The sequence below is a fragment of the Zeugodacus cucurbitae genome, chromosome 2 (genome assembly GCF_028554725.1).
Source record: "Zeugodacus cucurbitae isolate PBARC_wt_2022May chromosome 2, idZeuCucr1.2, whole genome shotgun sequence".
Lineage (NCBI taxonomy): Eukaryota > Metazoa > Arthropoda > Insecta > Diptera > Tephritidae > Zeugodacus > Zeugodacus cucurbitae.
The window spans coordinates 43,831,513-43,847,238 of record NC_071667.1 but is presented as its reverse complement, the minus strand read 5'-3'; the positions used below and the strand labels follow the sequence as shown (position 1 = coordinate 43,847,238).

Here is a 15,726-nt window from a genome sequence, read left to right as displayed (position 1 = left end):
TCTTATAGAAGATTGTACCTTCTCTATTTAGCTCTGCAGCTCGTATAAATTTATTTCAAGTTAAAGAAGCCACACGATAGCGAGTCACCTTGTCTGAAACCTCGTTCCGTATCGAACGGCTCGGAGAGGTCCTTCCCGATCATGACGGAGCTTTTGGTGTTGTTCAACGTCAACTTACATAGCCGTATTAGTTTTGCGGGAATACCAAATTCAGACATCGCGGCGTAAAGGCAGCTCCTTTTCGTGCTGTCGAAAGCAACTTTAAAATCGACAAAAAGGTGGTGTGTGTCGATCCTCTTTTCACGGGTCTTCTCCAAGATTTGGCGCATGATGAATATCTGGTCAGCTGTGGATTTTCCAGGTCTAAAGCCACACTGATAAGGTCCAATCAGTTTGTTGACGGTGGTCTTTAGTCTTTCACACAATACGCTCGATAGAACCATATAGGCGATATTTAGGAGGGTTTTCCCACGGTAATTAGCACAGATTGTGGGATCTCCTTTTTTATGGATTGGGCAGAGCACACTGAGATTCCAATCGTCATGCATGCTTTCTTCCGACCATATTTTGCAAAGAAGCTGATGCATGCACCTTATCAGTTCTTCGCCGGCCGTATTTGAATAGCTCAGCCGGTAATCTATTGGCCCCCGCCGCTTTGTTGTTCTTCAGGCGAGGAATTGCTATTCGAATTTCTTCATGGTCGGGTAATGGAACATCTATTCCATCGTCATCGATTGGGGAATCGGGTTCGCCATCTCCTGGTGTTGTACTTTCACTGCCATTCAGCAGGTCGGAGGAGTGTTCCCTCCATAGTCCCAGTATGCCCTGGACATCGGTTACCAGATTACCACCTTGGCATCTACATGAGGGTGCTCCGGTCTTGAAACCTTCGTTAAGCCGCTTAATTTTTTCATAAAATTTTCGAGCATTACCTCTGTCTGCCAGCTTTTCAAGCTCTTCGTACTCACGCATTTCGGCCTCTTTCTTTTTTGTCTGCAGATGCGTCTCGCTTCCCTCTTCAGCTCTCGGTATCTATCAGAAAACGGCTTCCGTTGAGCGCAACAATACCCGAACTATCAGCCTATTCGGCTCAAGCGCTCAAAATGGCATTCGAGAATGTTTTCGCTACTGAGCTAAATTCAGCTCAATTGCGGTAAATTCGTTTGCTTGCTGAGTTTATTCACGCTCGTGTTGAAACAAAAACACAAAAAAAAAACGCCTATGACCAAACTCAATGGGTATGAGCAAAGTCAATGGGTATGAGCAAACTCAACGGGTATGAACAAAGGTTTAAATTTGAAGAATTTTTTGGCAAATATTTTAAAATATTGTTACAGGATTGGCAGTAAATAAATCCATTCAAAATAGTACCATCCTCTTTAATAATTTCAGATAATATATTCCAAACATGGCTCCTTCCCTTATGTCGGGCTGACAATGTGTAGGCGTTTGTACGTATTTTTTCTAAAATATTTTCTTGCTCCATATCGACGGGATGACAAATACATACTAAAATATAAGTTGTGTACCAAATTCTTAGTGCAATGCATGTGACGCATAAGCTGATTCAAGGAGAAAGTGATTTTTGCAGTTCTCTGGTATCTATCACATCCCGCACGTGTTGTGGTCGTTTGCAACGTTGCGAGGTAGGCAGTCTGTTTCCTCTCCGCTGCAATTCTCATTTTACCAGCTTGTTTTTTTTTCGTTGCCGAAATCTAATTATTCTGGCTGCAGCGGTACGCAGTGAGTTTGTGATGCCGTTCCACAGTTCCCTTATACCGAGATGCTGATGAGTGCTCTCAGAGAGCAGGAGTGCAAGTCGAGTAGAGTATTTCGTGGCTGTCTGTTGCGATTGCAGCTTTTTGACGTCGAACCATACTTGTGTTTGTTGACGGCCGTTCTTTGCTGCACAGAGGCGAGTGCGTATCTTCGCTGCAACCAGATAATGGTCCGAGTTTATATTTGGTCCTCGGAGCGTACGCACGTCTAGAACACAGGAGACACGTCTTCCGTATATCACAACGTGATTGATTTGGTTACGCGTGTTTCGATCAGGAGACAGCCAAGTAGCTTGATGTATTTTCTTATGCTGGAATCTGGTACTACAGACGACCATATTTCGGGCCCCAGCGAAGTCGATCAGCCTCAGGCCGTTTGGCGATGTTTCGTCATGGAGGCTGAATTTTCCGACTGTTGTGCCAAAGACACCTTCTTTACCCACCCTAGCGTTGAAATCGCCAAGCACGATTTTGACATCGTGGCGGTGGCAGCGCTCGTAAGTGCGTTCTAGGCGCTCATAGAAAGTATCTTTGGTCACATCGTCCTTCCCTTCCGTTGGGGCGTGGGCGCAAATAAGCGATATGTTGAAGAACCTCGCTTTTATGTGGATTATGGCTAGACGTTCATCCACCGGGGTGAATGCCAGGACTCGGGGGAAGGAGTCTCTCTCCCACCACAAATCCAACACCAAATTTGCGGCCGCTGTAGTAGATGACACAAGGACCCACCTTCTTCCGTCCTTGTCCCGTGCATCGCACTTCTTGGATGACGGTGATATCAGCCTTAAGTCGTATGAGGACATCAACCAGCTGGGCAGAGGCACCTTCCCAATTAAGGGTCCGGACATTCCAGGTGCATGCCCTTAAATCATTATACTTAAAACGTTTGCAGGGGTCGTCATCAAAAGGATTTCATTGGAACTTCGGTTTTATGTGGTGGGTCCCAAACCCTACGCACAACCGCAGAAGCGGGTTCGCCTTCTCATTTTAGCTCGCCTTCAAACGGATATTTGTTAGCTACCCTGAGGATACTTGGTCTAAACCCGGAAGTCGTAAGCTGCTTGAATCATGTGGAGAAGAATCGTTTCTGGTCACTCCCAATTGAATGACAATCAAAAAATTTCCTCACTTACGTGAACTTCTACACATGATCCCATCCCAATTTTAATTAAAGCGACAAAAAATATAATCTGACTTATGTAAGGAAAATCAAAGCAGATGGACGGAAATCATTATACATTTTCATATATAAGTATGTATGTATATGTGTCGATTTCACTTTCACTATTATATATTAGCTGCCATCAATTGGCTATGCGTTATAAAGAAGCCAATAGCCAATATTATCCAGTAATTCAAACAAACAGGCAGCACTTGTGGTGCAACCCTAAGCTAAAATGTCCTAGGTATCATGTGCCTTAGTGTTGTACCATCTTATTTGGTGGAAAAAACTTAAATCTGCAAAAAAAAAATTTTTATATAATCAATTATAATTTAGATCAAGTTAAAAATATATTTGTATTGTATAGTTTTTGTAAAATAATTTGTCCTTTGAGCTATTGAGAATTGCATAAATATGTACATAAATCAAAACTTGGTAGCACTCAGCAAGTGGCGATAGAATTTTTAATGAGGTATCCGCATACTCTCCTCCACGAATTCAACTGGATAACTTTATTGTTGTATTCAAATGTAAAATTTTTGACATACGAGCAGCGCCCACAGATAGCAGGCAGAGAAGTGACCAATCGATGACAGCTGTTGTATAATATGGCTCCGCGGGCTAAAAGGGGTCATATTTTACCATTTATATCGATCTTGTGCTAGCCTTTTCATTTGACTCCAGCTTTTTTAGACTTGACGGATGGGAGCTTAAAAGCACTTATATTTTTAAATCAAACGCTTATAAGTGGATTTTCAAATATAAGGTTTCTACGGATATAAGCATCGAAAGTTGTGATTTTTTGACGTCTCTCGACGACTGCTGTTTTTGTGCGTCTTTTTCGGTATATGTATGTCATATATTTAAAACGTAAACAATGACTTGTTTTGCATTCCATTTTGTCGAACTTTGTACCTACAAACGTGTTAATTTAATATGAAGAAAACTTCAGCTGCAATTCATAATATTTTGATGGAAGTTTATGGTTAACTCGACTAGGAGTTACGTCCCATTACCGAAACAATTTCATTCCACTATGTTCCTCCTAATTGTGATCACCTGTACAAAATTTAATTTTCCCTGTTTTACTTATGACTTAGTTATAGGACTTTATAGCTTTTGGGTTAACGCTATTTTGAGGGCGTGGTAATGGTTCAACAGATATCCGGATTTCAACTTTTCTCGTCATCCTGATCATATATATATTAATGGGGAAGCGACCGACAACAACTTATCAAATTGAGGTGAATGATTGTCGAAAAACGCTCGTAATTCGCAACTAGACATGAGAGAATAACTTTCGATCGTGGAAAGGCTAGATAAAAACTATTTGGAAAACAGCGGCTGGAGAGTTATGCCTTATAGCCCGGACATTGTCGCCTTTTGAAGAAAACACTATACGAATATAGTTATTTTGGATGTACTCTACTTTATATTTAAAAAATATTCCTCTAACTAAAATTAACAAAATATGATTAATTGCCTGATATTTCCCGACATCTTAATGTTGCTGCCTCAACTGCATTGGCAACTGCTCCACGAAAACCTATTTTGAATACCAAAATGCAAATTACTCTTTAATAAGCTAAATTAAATTTAGTTTTAAATACCTTTCGTTTCTAAAACTTTAAGCGCAGCGGCAGTTGAACCAGCGGGGCTAGTTACATTGTCTTTTAACACACCCGGATGTTCCTTTGTATCACGTACTAATTGCCCCGAGCCCAAAACAGTTTGCGCGGCAAGTCGATATGCCAAATCACGCGGCAGTCCCATACGAACGGCACCGTCTGCTAGTGCCTCAATCATGACAAATACATAAGCTGGTCCACTTCCGCTCAAAGCTGTGATGGGATCAAACCAAATTTCCGAAACTTCTTCGCATGTGCCGATCGCTTCTAAAAGTGTCTTTGTTAACTCGCCATCATTTTGGGTTGCCTTTGCACCACGTGCATACACCGAGCATCCTGCCTTCACCAGCGCCGGAGTATTAGGCATCGCACGTATGATTCGTGCACTTGGGGATAATTGCTGTAAATAGAAGTGGCTATATAAAATAAATAACACTCAAACCTTAACAATGCTCACCTTCTCTAACATCTTTAAAGTTATGCCCATAGCTATTGAGATAAACAACTTGTTGTTGCTTAATGGTCTAATTTCAGGTAATATAAGAGGCACTACCTGCGGCTTAACTGATATGAATACTATATCCGATTTTTCGACAACCGGATCGTTTTTTACTACTGTCTCCACGCCTATTTGCTAGAATATGATATATTGGAAATTTCAAACATATCATGACTTTAATACATAAGTATGACTCTACCTCAAATTGTACGAAACTTTGTTTATCATCTGGATGTACGCTGGCAATTATACGCTCTGATTTTGTAAGACCTCCACGGAATAAATAAAGATGAAATCATATTATCTTGAAGCATTTCTATAAATGTTTACCAGCTGAGAGAAAGCCTTTCACCATTGCGAGCGCCATTTTTCCACCCCCCAAAACCCCAATTCTGCCCACTTGATTCATGTTTGTTTTGAAAAATATAAATTTGAAACCAATTTATTTCAGTATTGGACTTTAGATCTTCACAATTCAATAGCTAGACGGTAATTGAACCTCTATCAACACGAAGTTTCTGAATGCTTCACAAATAAAAATAACTGATAAGGAATGCTTTGATAAGCTCAGTACATCGCCCATTAAACAAAAATACAAAAAGAGCTATTGCCGTTCGTTTTACTTCTCTATTTAAATAGTCATTGCAATTGTAAACAAAGGAAAGTAAAATTGAACTGACTGCATACACACTATAAATTGTAGCCGTATAAAGGCTTTATCTGATAAGCTTATTGAGGAGTGTTTTGAATGAGAGCGTTTATAAGCACGAATCATTTGTGTCTGTCATAATCGTAGAATGCCTATTGGAATCCAGTCATTCTCGATATAGTGAGAAGTTGCAACAAAGCGATGTCAAATGTCCAAATTGCAGATTTCAGTTAATCAACTAGCAACTCAAAATTATGGGTTTTGTCGATATAATATAGTTTGATAACTTAATTTTTCTACATGAAATTTACTGTTTGTGTATACATTTTCATTTTATAAAATCAATTAATTTGTTTTTTGTTTTAAAAATACTTTAATTTTATACTGTGGAATATGGACTTAATAAAGAAAAATATTTGTTTGAAAAAATAAAAGCATTAACATTTTATACAACTCGAAGTTATATTTCACTTTGTTAACTTACTTTTTCTACCTACTGTATGTTTGTAATGAATAAACTCAAAAACTACTGTGCCGATTTCAAAAATTCTTTCATCATTGGAAAGCTACATTCACCCCGGGTAACATAGGCTATATTTATAGCTAGAATCCCAACTTTCTGGAAATAGTTCCCAGGTGAAGGTATCAAAAAGACTCCGTGATGGAGAATCTTAATCTGAAACTGAAAATCATCTTGCAAGTCATTCTCTTCGCATCGCAATCGCGTGCCAGAGAGTCAAGTAACGAACGCTCGTAGCTGCTTGCTGAACAAAATATTATATTAGGAATATACAAGCTCGCACTAGGACGTCGAGGCCTGAGCGTTTTCAACGCCTTCATAATCAGAGTGAAAGACAACGGACACCAAAGACTAGAGGTCGTAATCAAGTTTTAGCTCTTTGCAATATAATTTATGGTTCGAATTTTCCTCATTTTACTTTTTTAAAATGAAACCACGCAAGAAACGGGAAAGTACATACATATGTATGGGAGAGTGTGTATAAGTGTGTAAAAACTTATAACTTTTGAAATGTATGTTTAAACGCGTGCAAAGATTGGAGTGGTCTGCTAGTATGTATATATATATTGCTGTTGGGCGCCAATTGGAAATACCAAAAAACCAAGTCTTTCCAACGGAGTGGAGGTCTTCCACTTCCTCTTCTTCCATCAGCGGATACTGCATCGAACACTTTCAAAGCTAGATTGTTTTCGTCAATTCGAACAACATATTCGCAGAATTACATATATCAATGTCGTCGTAAAGCTCATCGTTCCATCGTCTGTGGTATTCGCCATTGCCAATGTTCAAAAGACCATAAATCTTCTGCAAAATCAGTGATGTGGGAGCCGAGACGCGAATGCAGACTCTATGTTTGATGCAAGGAGATATGTATTTCGATATTTCAATAGCATTTGATATCAATATCATTGGCGTATGATAGTCACTTTTTTCAGGTTTGTGCACAACAAAATTTTGGATATTGGTCAAGTTTTAGATTCATTAAGAGCTGTACACGTCCAGTAGTTCATGATGTAGGACTTCTTCCTCGCTATGGTTCTAGTTTTTGGTTGTTCATGGTTTGTTTATGCATTATCCTTGCACTTTTTTTTTGTCATCTGCCAAAGTTTTATTTGAAAACGTCCAAATATTGGATGCATATAATGAATTGCTGTGGGAGCAATTGTATGTGATTGGCGTTCAACCGTTTAGCCGGTTATAGCCGAATCGATGAGAGCGCGCCACTCCTCTCTTTCCTTCGCGGTTCGGCGCCAGCTGGAGATTCCAAGTGTAACCAGGTCGCTCTCCACCTGGTCCCTTTAACGGAGTGGAGGCCTTCCCCTTCCTCGGCTTCCTCCGGCGGGTACTGCATCGAACACTTTCAGGGCTGGAGTGTTTTCGTCCATTCGGACAACATGACGAACTATGTCAATGTCGTCGTATAACTCGTACAGCTCATCGTTCCATCGTCTGCAGTATTCGCCGTTGCCAATGTTCTGAGGTCCGTAAATCTTGCGCAAAATTTTCCTCTCGAAAACTCCTAGTGTCGTCTCATCTGATGTTGACATCGTCCAAGCTTCTGCACCATAAAGCAGGACGGGAATGATAAGCGACTTGTAGAGTTTAATTTTGGTTCGCCGAGAGAGGACGTTACTGTTCAATTGACTACTCAGTCCAAAGTAGCACCTGTTGGCAAGAGTGATTCTGCGCTGGATTTCGAGGCTGACATTGTTGGTGTAGTTGATACTGGATCCCAGGTATACGAAATTATCTACAACTTGACTGTCAACAGTGACGTGGGAGCCAAGACGCGAGTGCCGACTGTTTGCTTGATGACAGGAGATATTTCGTCTTGTCCTCATTCACCTCCAGACCCATTCGCTTCGCCTCTTTATCCATGCGGGAAAAAGCAGAACAAACGGCGCGGTTGTTGCTTCCGATGATATCAATATCATCGGAGTACGCCAGCAGCTGTACACTCTTGTAGAAGATTGTACCTTCTCTATTTAGCTCTGCAGCTCGTATTATTTTTTCCAACATCAAGTTAAAGAAGTCGCACGATAGTGAGTCCACTTTGTCTGAAACTTCGTTTGGTATCGAACGGCTCGGAGAGGTCCTTCTCAATCATGACGGAGCTTTTGGTGTTGCTCAACGTCAACTTACACAGCCGTATTAGTTTTGCGGGGATACCAAATTCAGACATCGCGACATAAAGGCAGCTCCTTTTCGTGCTGTCGAAAGCAGCTTTAAAATCGACAAAAAGGTGTTGTGAATCGATCCTCTTTTCACGAGTCTTCTCCAAGATTTGGCGCATGGTTAATATCTGGTCCATGGTGGACTTTCCAAGTCTAAAGCCACACTGATAAGGTCCAATCAGTTTGTTGACGGTTGGCTTAAGTCGATATTTTATGGATTGGGCAGAGCACACTGAGATTCCAATCGTCTGGGACGCTTTCTTCCGACCATATTTTGCAGAGAAGCTGATGCATGCACTTTATCAGTTCTTCGCCGCTGTATTTGAATAGATCAGCCGGTAATCTATCGGCCCCTGCCGCTTTGTTGTTCTTCAGGCGAGTAATTGCTATTCGAATTTCTTCATGGTCGGGTAATGGAACATCTATTCCACCGTCATCGATTGGGGAATCGGGTTCGCCAACTCCTGGTGTTGTACTTTCACTGCCATTCAGCAGATCGGAGAAGTGTTCCCTCCATAAGAAGCAATTGGCAAGTGCCAAACATGATTTTCTTCGGTTTTCTTTCGATATTTTATAAAAAAATGTACAAATACCTTTTTAAAATATTTTTTCTTATGAAAACACAACTAGCTTCGTATAAATATTGACGTAATTTACATTGAACGTCCAGCAGTCGCGAAGTATTCACCTAAAGTCTAAAAGTACAAAACTAAGTAGCAGTGGGGCATAGCGGCTATATCAGCATACTCTCTTGTATCGAATTCAAATGTTTATCTTTGTAATTGCTTTCACATGCAGCTCCTAAAGATAGCGGGAAGAAAAATTACCAATCAAAGACAACTAATATATAAAACAGCATTCTAGAGAAAGAAGAAGTTTATAGAAGTTTTCATTAAAACATACAATTTTTCAAAAAGCTGTAAAATATATATTTATACATAGCTTTATTTATTTAATTCGTGTAAAGTTTTATCTACATACGTTACAACATGTATCCCGTAATTTTATTTTTTGCTGTTTGCCATTGTTTGGCTCTTGACGTCTGTATCATGACTTTGTTCAGAGAACGTTAAATATAGAGAAGGTCCAATTGCGGACCAGCGTGTGAATTGTCAAAATCTAACAAAACACGATGAGCGTGTTTCACCTCAGCCAGAGAACGTTAAATATAGAGAAGGTCCAATTGCGGACCAGCGTGTGAATTGTCAAAATCTAACAAAACACGATGAGCGTGTTTCACCTCAGCCAGCTCGGAAGGAGAAATTTTAACAGCGTCACGTTAACATTGCTGAGCATTAAATGAAAAATATGCTCAGAGATTTACATTTCTATTATATCGGAATGTTAGCCCGTTTGCTTATATATTGATACATTTATATGCAATCATATGTGCTAATATGATATTTATTTATGACTGCATGCAAAATTTATTCAATTCAAATAAATTATGCGATTTCAGGGGCATATTTGTCGGCATGTTTAAACGGACCTACATATGTATGTAATGTTTTAAAATAATATACCTACTTTCATAAAAAATGTTTTTATTTTTATATTAAATGCATTTCTTACAATACTAAAATTAACTACATATTTCATTATATGAGACTTGTATATACATACATGTGTATACCTAGATATATACAAAAGCGCTTACGTACATGCATACATATGTAGATGCATATGTATGGACATCTTCCAAAATTCGTATTGTCTCGTTATCACTTATCAGTGAAGGTCATATGCACACATTGTTACATATGCATATACATAAATATGTTTGTATGTCATTGACGAACAAGTAATGCATACACAAACTTACATTCGCATATGCGTACACGTAAGTTTGTCACCATCACAAAAAATCAAAAGTGTTTTCTACAAAAACAACAAGCGCCTCAAACGCATAAGCAGCATCACAAGTCAATATGGCAGCCAATCAACGAAGCCAAATTTTGTAGTACATACAACAAAACCATTTTCATTCATGAACGCAAGCGCACATTCACTTGGCAAAGTTGCTTCATTCATAAAAACAACGCCATACACACCTCCCTGCGCATGCCATGTCTACAAACGGCTTTTCGCGACGATGACAAAAATCATAAATTGAAGATTTTTCTAATGTTCCCTCCAGAAGGAAAATTTACAACATCGCAAAAACCTAGGTACAAAAATGGCAACATAGCCTTTTAAAATATTTTTCAGCAAAAATTCTGATTTGAGGCTCGCAAAAATTTATGTCGATATGTTTGCATGCTCATACATATTCATACATATTTACGACAAGCCGATTTTCTACCAACAACGCAATGTTGCGTCGTTTTGACGTCGCGCAGGCGGCCATTAAACCTTCGACACATCGAGCTTTACAGAGGCGTTTCAAGTGATCCCTCCCTAATTATAAATGCGCTAATTATGTATTGTATAGTATTGACCTACAATTAGCAAATACAAATAATTAAATGTATTTAAATATTCTACCAATGTATTATGCCATATTTCAATGTACTACGACTGATTTCTGTAAGAATCAAGACATAAAAATTCAAACGATAACATGAGTTGGGGACCTGGACCCCTTCCCTTCGAACGTGCGACACTGCTTTGACTTGAGAACAAAAAATCACAATTTGCGGCCATTCGTTGTCTGTAGCAACGAAGATTTTACAACGAACCATGAGGCTCATATTTACGCACATATGCATGTAAACAAATTTACAAACATTATGCGTATGGTTCTTTCGATTTTGTTTACATGCACACATAATTACAAATTATGCGCCAAATTTTATTCTTTTGGTATATTATCGAAACTTTTAATAACCAAAGAAAATAAATATTCATATGTATGCAGTATATAATTATATTATATTTTAACATATGTATATAAAATAATTATTTCATTATATACTTCAAAGCATTTTATGGAATAAATCATAAAGTTTTGCATATATACGTATGTATTTTGATATTAAATGTAAATGAAATTACATAGCGAGTCGTTTGCGCACTGTATATAAGCGAATCTGTAAGCGTACAGTTATTAACATTCAAATTAACACAATTTTTCTCATTTAACACTGAAACCGCTCAATTCTGCTATTTTCGAGTGCGCTGATGTTAAACCTGTGGTGAAACACGCTAATAATTTTCTGTGGTGAAACACGCTCATCTTGGCGAGTACCCCTGCGAAAAGAGGACCACTTTGACAATCGGCACACCATGAACCTTCTCTATATTACACGTTCTCTGCGGCTTTTCGCGACGATGACAAAAATCATAAATTGAAGATTTTTCTAATGTTCCCTCCAGAAGGAAAATTTACAACATCGCAAAAACCTAGGTACAAAAATGGCAACATAGCCTTTTAAAATATTTTTCAGCAAAAATTCTGATTTGAGGCTCGCAAAAATTTATGTCGATATGTTTGCATGCTCATACATATTCATACATATTTACGACAAGCCGATTTTCTACCAACAACGCAATGTTGCGTCGTTTTGACGTCGCGCAGGCGGCCATTAAACCTTCGACACATCGAGCTTTACAGAGGCGTTTCAAGTGATCCCTCCCTAATTATAAATGCGCTAATTATGTATTGTATAGTATTGACCTACAATTAGCAAATACAAATAATTAAATGTATTTAAATATTCTACCAATGTATTATGCCATATTTCAATGTACTACGACTGATTTCTGTAAGAATCAAGACATAAAAATTCAAACGATAACATGAGTTGGGGACCTGGACCCCTTCCCTTCGAACGTGCGACACTGCTTTGACTTGAGAACAAAAAATCACAATTTGCGGCCATTCGTTGTCTGTAGCAACGAAGATTTTACAACGAACCATGAGGCTCATATTTACGCACATATGCATGTAAACAAATTTACAAACATTATGCGTATGGTTCTTTCGATTTTGTTTACATGCACACATAATTACAAATTATGCGCCAAATTTTATTCTTTTGGTATATTATCGAAACTTTTAATAACCAAAGAAAATAAATATTCATATGTATGCAGTATATAATTATATTATATTTTAACATATGTATATAAAATAATTATTTCATTATATACTTCAAAGCATTTTATGGAATAAATCATAAAGTTTTGCATATATACGTATGTATTTTGATATTAAATGTAAATGAAATTATATAGCGAGTCGTTTGCGCACTGTATATAAGCGAATCTGTAAGCGTACAGTTATTAACATTCAAATTAACACAATTTTTCTCATTTAACACTGAAACCGCTCAATTCTGCTATTTTCGAGTGCGCTGATGTTAAACCTGTGGTGAAACACGCTAATAATTTTCTGTGGTGAAACACGCTCATCTTGGCGAGTACCCCTGCGAAAAGAGGACCACTTTGACAATCGGCACACCATGAACCTTCTCTATATTACACGTTCTCTGCTGCCACTTACATGTGAAATGTAAAATTATTCAAAGTTCTCCCAAGTATGACGTTATTTTGCTAGCAGAAACGTAAAATAGCTTTGATATATCATTTATAATAACAATCGATTATTTAAAACAAATAAATCGACCATTTTTACATTTTTTACGTAAATAATTTCACTTTAAACTAAATATGTAAATTTTATTGAAGTGATAGATGTTAGTACGGCAACAATGAAATTGCTTTTTGATATGTCGCTGCCGTCAGAGAACGTGTAATATAGAGAAGGTTCATGGTGTGCCGATTGTCAAAGTGGTCCTCTTTTCGCAGGGGTACTCGCCAAGATGAGCGTGTTTCACCACAGAAAATTATTAGCGTGTTTCACCACAGGTTTAACATCAGCGCACTCGAAAATAGCAGAATTGAGCGGTTTCAGTGTTAAATGAGAAAAATTGTGTTAATTTGAATGTTAATAACTGTACGCTTACAGATTCGCTTATATACAGTGCGCAAACGACTCGCTATATAATTTCATTTACATTTAATATCAAAATACATACGTATATATGCAAAACTTTATGATTTATTCCATAAAATGCTTTGAAGTATATAATGAAATAATTATTTTATATACATATGTTAAAATATAATATAATTATATACTGCATACATATGAATATTTATTTTCTTTGGTTATTAAAAGTTTCGATAATATACCAAAAGAATAAAATTTGGCGCATAATTTGTAATTATGTGTGCATGTAAACAAAATCGAAAGAACCATACGCATAATGTTTGTAAATTTGTTTACATGCATATGTGCGTAAATATGAGCCTCATGGTTCGTTGTAAAATCTTCGTTGCTACAGACAACGAATGGCCGCAAATTGTGATTTTTTGTTCTCAAGTCAAAGCAGTGTCGCACGTTCGAAGGGAAGGGGTCCAGGTCCCCAACTCATGTTATCGTTTGAATTTTTATGTCTTGATTCTTACAGAAATCAGTCGTAGTACATTGAAATATGGCATAATACATTGGTAGAATATTTAAATACATTTAATTATTTGTATTTGCTAATTGTAGGTCAATACTATACAATACATAATTAGCGCATTTATAATTAGGGAGGGATCACTTGAAACGCCTCTGTAAAGCTCGATGTGTCGAAGGTTTAATGGCCGCCTGCGCGACGTCAAAACGACGCAACATTGCGTTGTTGGTAGAAAATCGGCTTGTCGTAAATATGTATGAATATGTATGAGCATGCAAACATATCGACATAAATTTTTGCGAGCCTCAAATCAGAATTTTTGCTGAAAAATATTTTAAAAGGCTATGTTGCCATTTTTGTACCTAGGTTTTTGCGATGTTGTAAATTTTCCTTCTGGAGGGAACATTAGAAAAATCTTCAATTTATGATTTTTGTCATCGTCGCGAAAAGCCGCAGAGAACGTGTAATATAGAGAAGGTTCATGGTGTGCCGATTGTCAAAGTGGTCCTCTTTTCGCAGGGGTACTCGCCAAGATGAGCGTGTTTCACCACAGAAAATTATTAGCGTGTTTCACCACAGGTTTAACATCAGCGCACTCGAAAATAGCAGAATTGAGCGGTTTCAGTGTTAAATGAGAAAAATTGTGTTAATTTGAATGTTAATAACTGTACGCTTACAGATTCGCTTATATACAGTGCGCAAACGACTCGCTATGTAATTTCATTTACATTTAATATCAAAATACATACGTATATATGCAAAACTTTATGATTTATTCCATAAAATGCTTTGAAGTATATAATGAAATAATTATTTTATATACATATGTTAAAATATAATATAATTATATACTGCATACATATGAATATTTATTTTCTTTGGTTATTAAAAGTTTCGATAATATACCAAAAGAATAAAATTTGGCGCATAATTTGTAATTATGTGTGCATGTAAACAAAATCGAAAGAACCATACGCATAATGTTTGTAAATTTGTTTACATGCATATGTGCGTAAATATGAGCCTCATGGTTCGTTGTAAAATCTTCGTTGCTACAGACAACGAATGGCCGCAAATTGTGATTTTTTGTTCTCAAGTCAAAGCAGTGTCGCACGTTCGAAGGGAAGGGGTCCAGGTCCCCAACTCATGTTATCGTTTGAATTTTTATGTCTTGATTCTTACAGAAATCAGTCGTAGTACATTGAAATATGGCATAATACATTGGTAGAATATTTAAATACATTTAATTATTTGTATTTGCTAATTGTAGGTCAATACTATACAATACATAATTAGCGCATTTATAATTAGGGAGGGATCACTTGAAACGCCTCTGTAAAGCTCGATGTGTCGAAGGTTTAATGGCCGCCTGCGCGACGTCAAAACGACGCAACATTGCGTTGTTGGTAGAAAATCGGCTTGTCGTAAATATGTATGAATATGTATGAGCATGCAAACATATCGACATAAATTTTTGCGAGCCTCAAATCAGAATTTTTGCTGAAAAATATTTTAAAAGGCTATGTTGCCATTTTTGTACCTAGGTTTTTGCGATGTTGTAAATTTTCCTTCTGGAGGGAACATTAGAAAAATCTTCAATTTATGATTTTTGTCATCGTCGCGAAAAGCCGTTTGTAGACATGGCATGCGCAGGGAGGTGTGTATGGCGTTGTTTTTATGAATGAAGCAACTTTGCCAAGTGAATGTGCGCTTGCGTTCATGAATGAAAATGGTTTTGTTGTATGTACTACAAAATTTGGCTTCGTTGATTGGCTGCCATATTGACTTGTGATGCTGCTTATGCGTTTGAGGCGCTTGTTGTTTTTGTAGAAAACACTTTTGATTTTTTGTGATGGTGACAAACTTACGTGTACGCATATGCGAATGTAAGTTTGTGTATGCATTACT

At 37.6% G+C, this 15,726-nt stretch overlaps 1 protein-coding gene across 1 annotated transcript; it reads right to left on the bottom strand.

Annotated features, from left to right (window-relative positions):
- Positions 1 to 4,344: 4,344 nt before the first annotated feature.
- Positions 4,345 to 9,374, bottom strand: LOC105219685 (pyrroline-5-carboxylate reductase 1, mitochondrial). The gene is made up of 5 exons (XM_011195984.3): positions 5,398 to 9,374; positions 5,267 to 5,337; positions 5,026 to 5,202; positions 4,551 to 4,968; positions 4,345 to 4,486 (listed from the first exon to the last, which is right to left on the bottom strand). The coding sequence occupies exons 1-5, from the start codon at positions 5,474 to 5,476 to the stop codon at positions 4,416 to 4,418; spliced, it is 816 nt and encodes a 271-aa protein (XP_011194286.2). The 5' UTR covers positions 5,477 to 9,374; the 3' UTR covers positions 4,345 to 4,415.
- Positions 9,375 to 15,726: the final 6,352 nt, after the last annotated feature.

What these genes read in the sequence shown, in the direction of transcription:
- LOC105219685 (XM_011195984.3), bottom strand. Translation starts at nt 5,476, where the DNA reads ATGAATCAAGTGGGCAGAATTGGGGTTTTGGGGGGTGGAAAAATGGCG. An exon ending in AAAGTTTCGTACAATTTGAG is followed by an intron (nt 5,203 to 5,266) that starts GTAGAGTCATAC and finishes ATCATATTCTAG; the next exon opens with CAAATAGGCGTGGAGACAGT. An exon ending in TAAAGTTTTAGAAACGAAAG is followed by an intron (nt 4,487 to 4,550) that starts GTATTTAAAACT and finishes TATTCAAAATAG; the next exon opens with GTTTTCGTGGAGCAGTTGCC.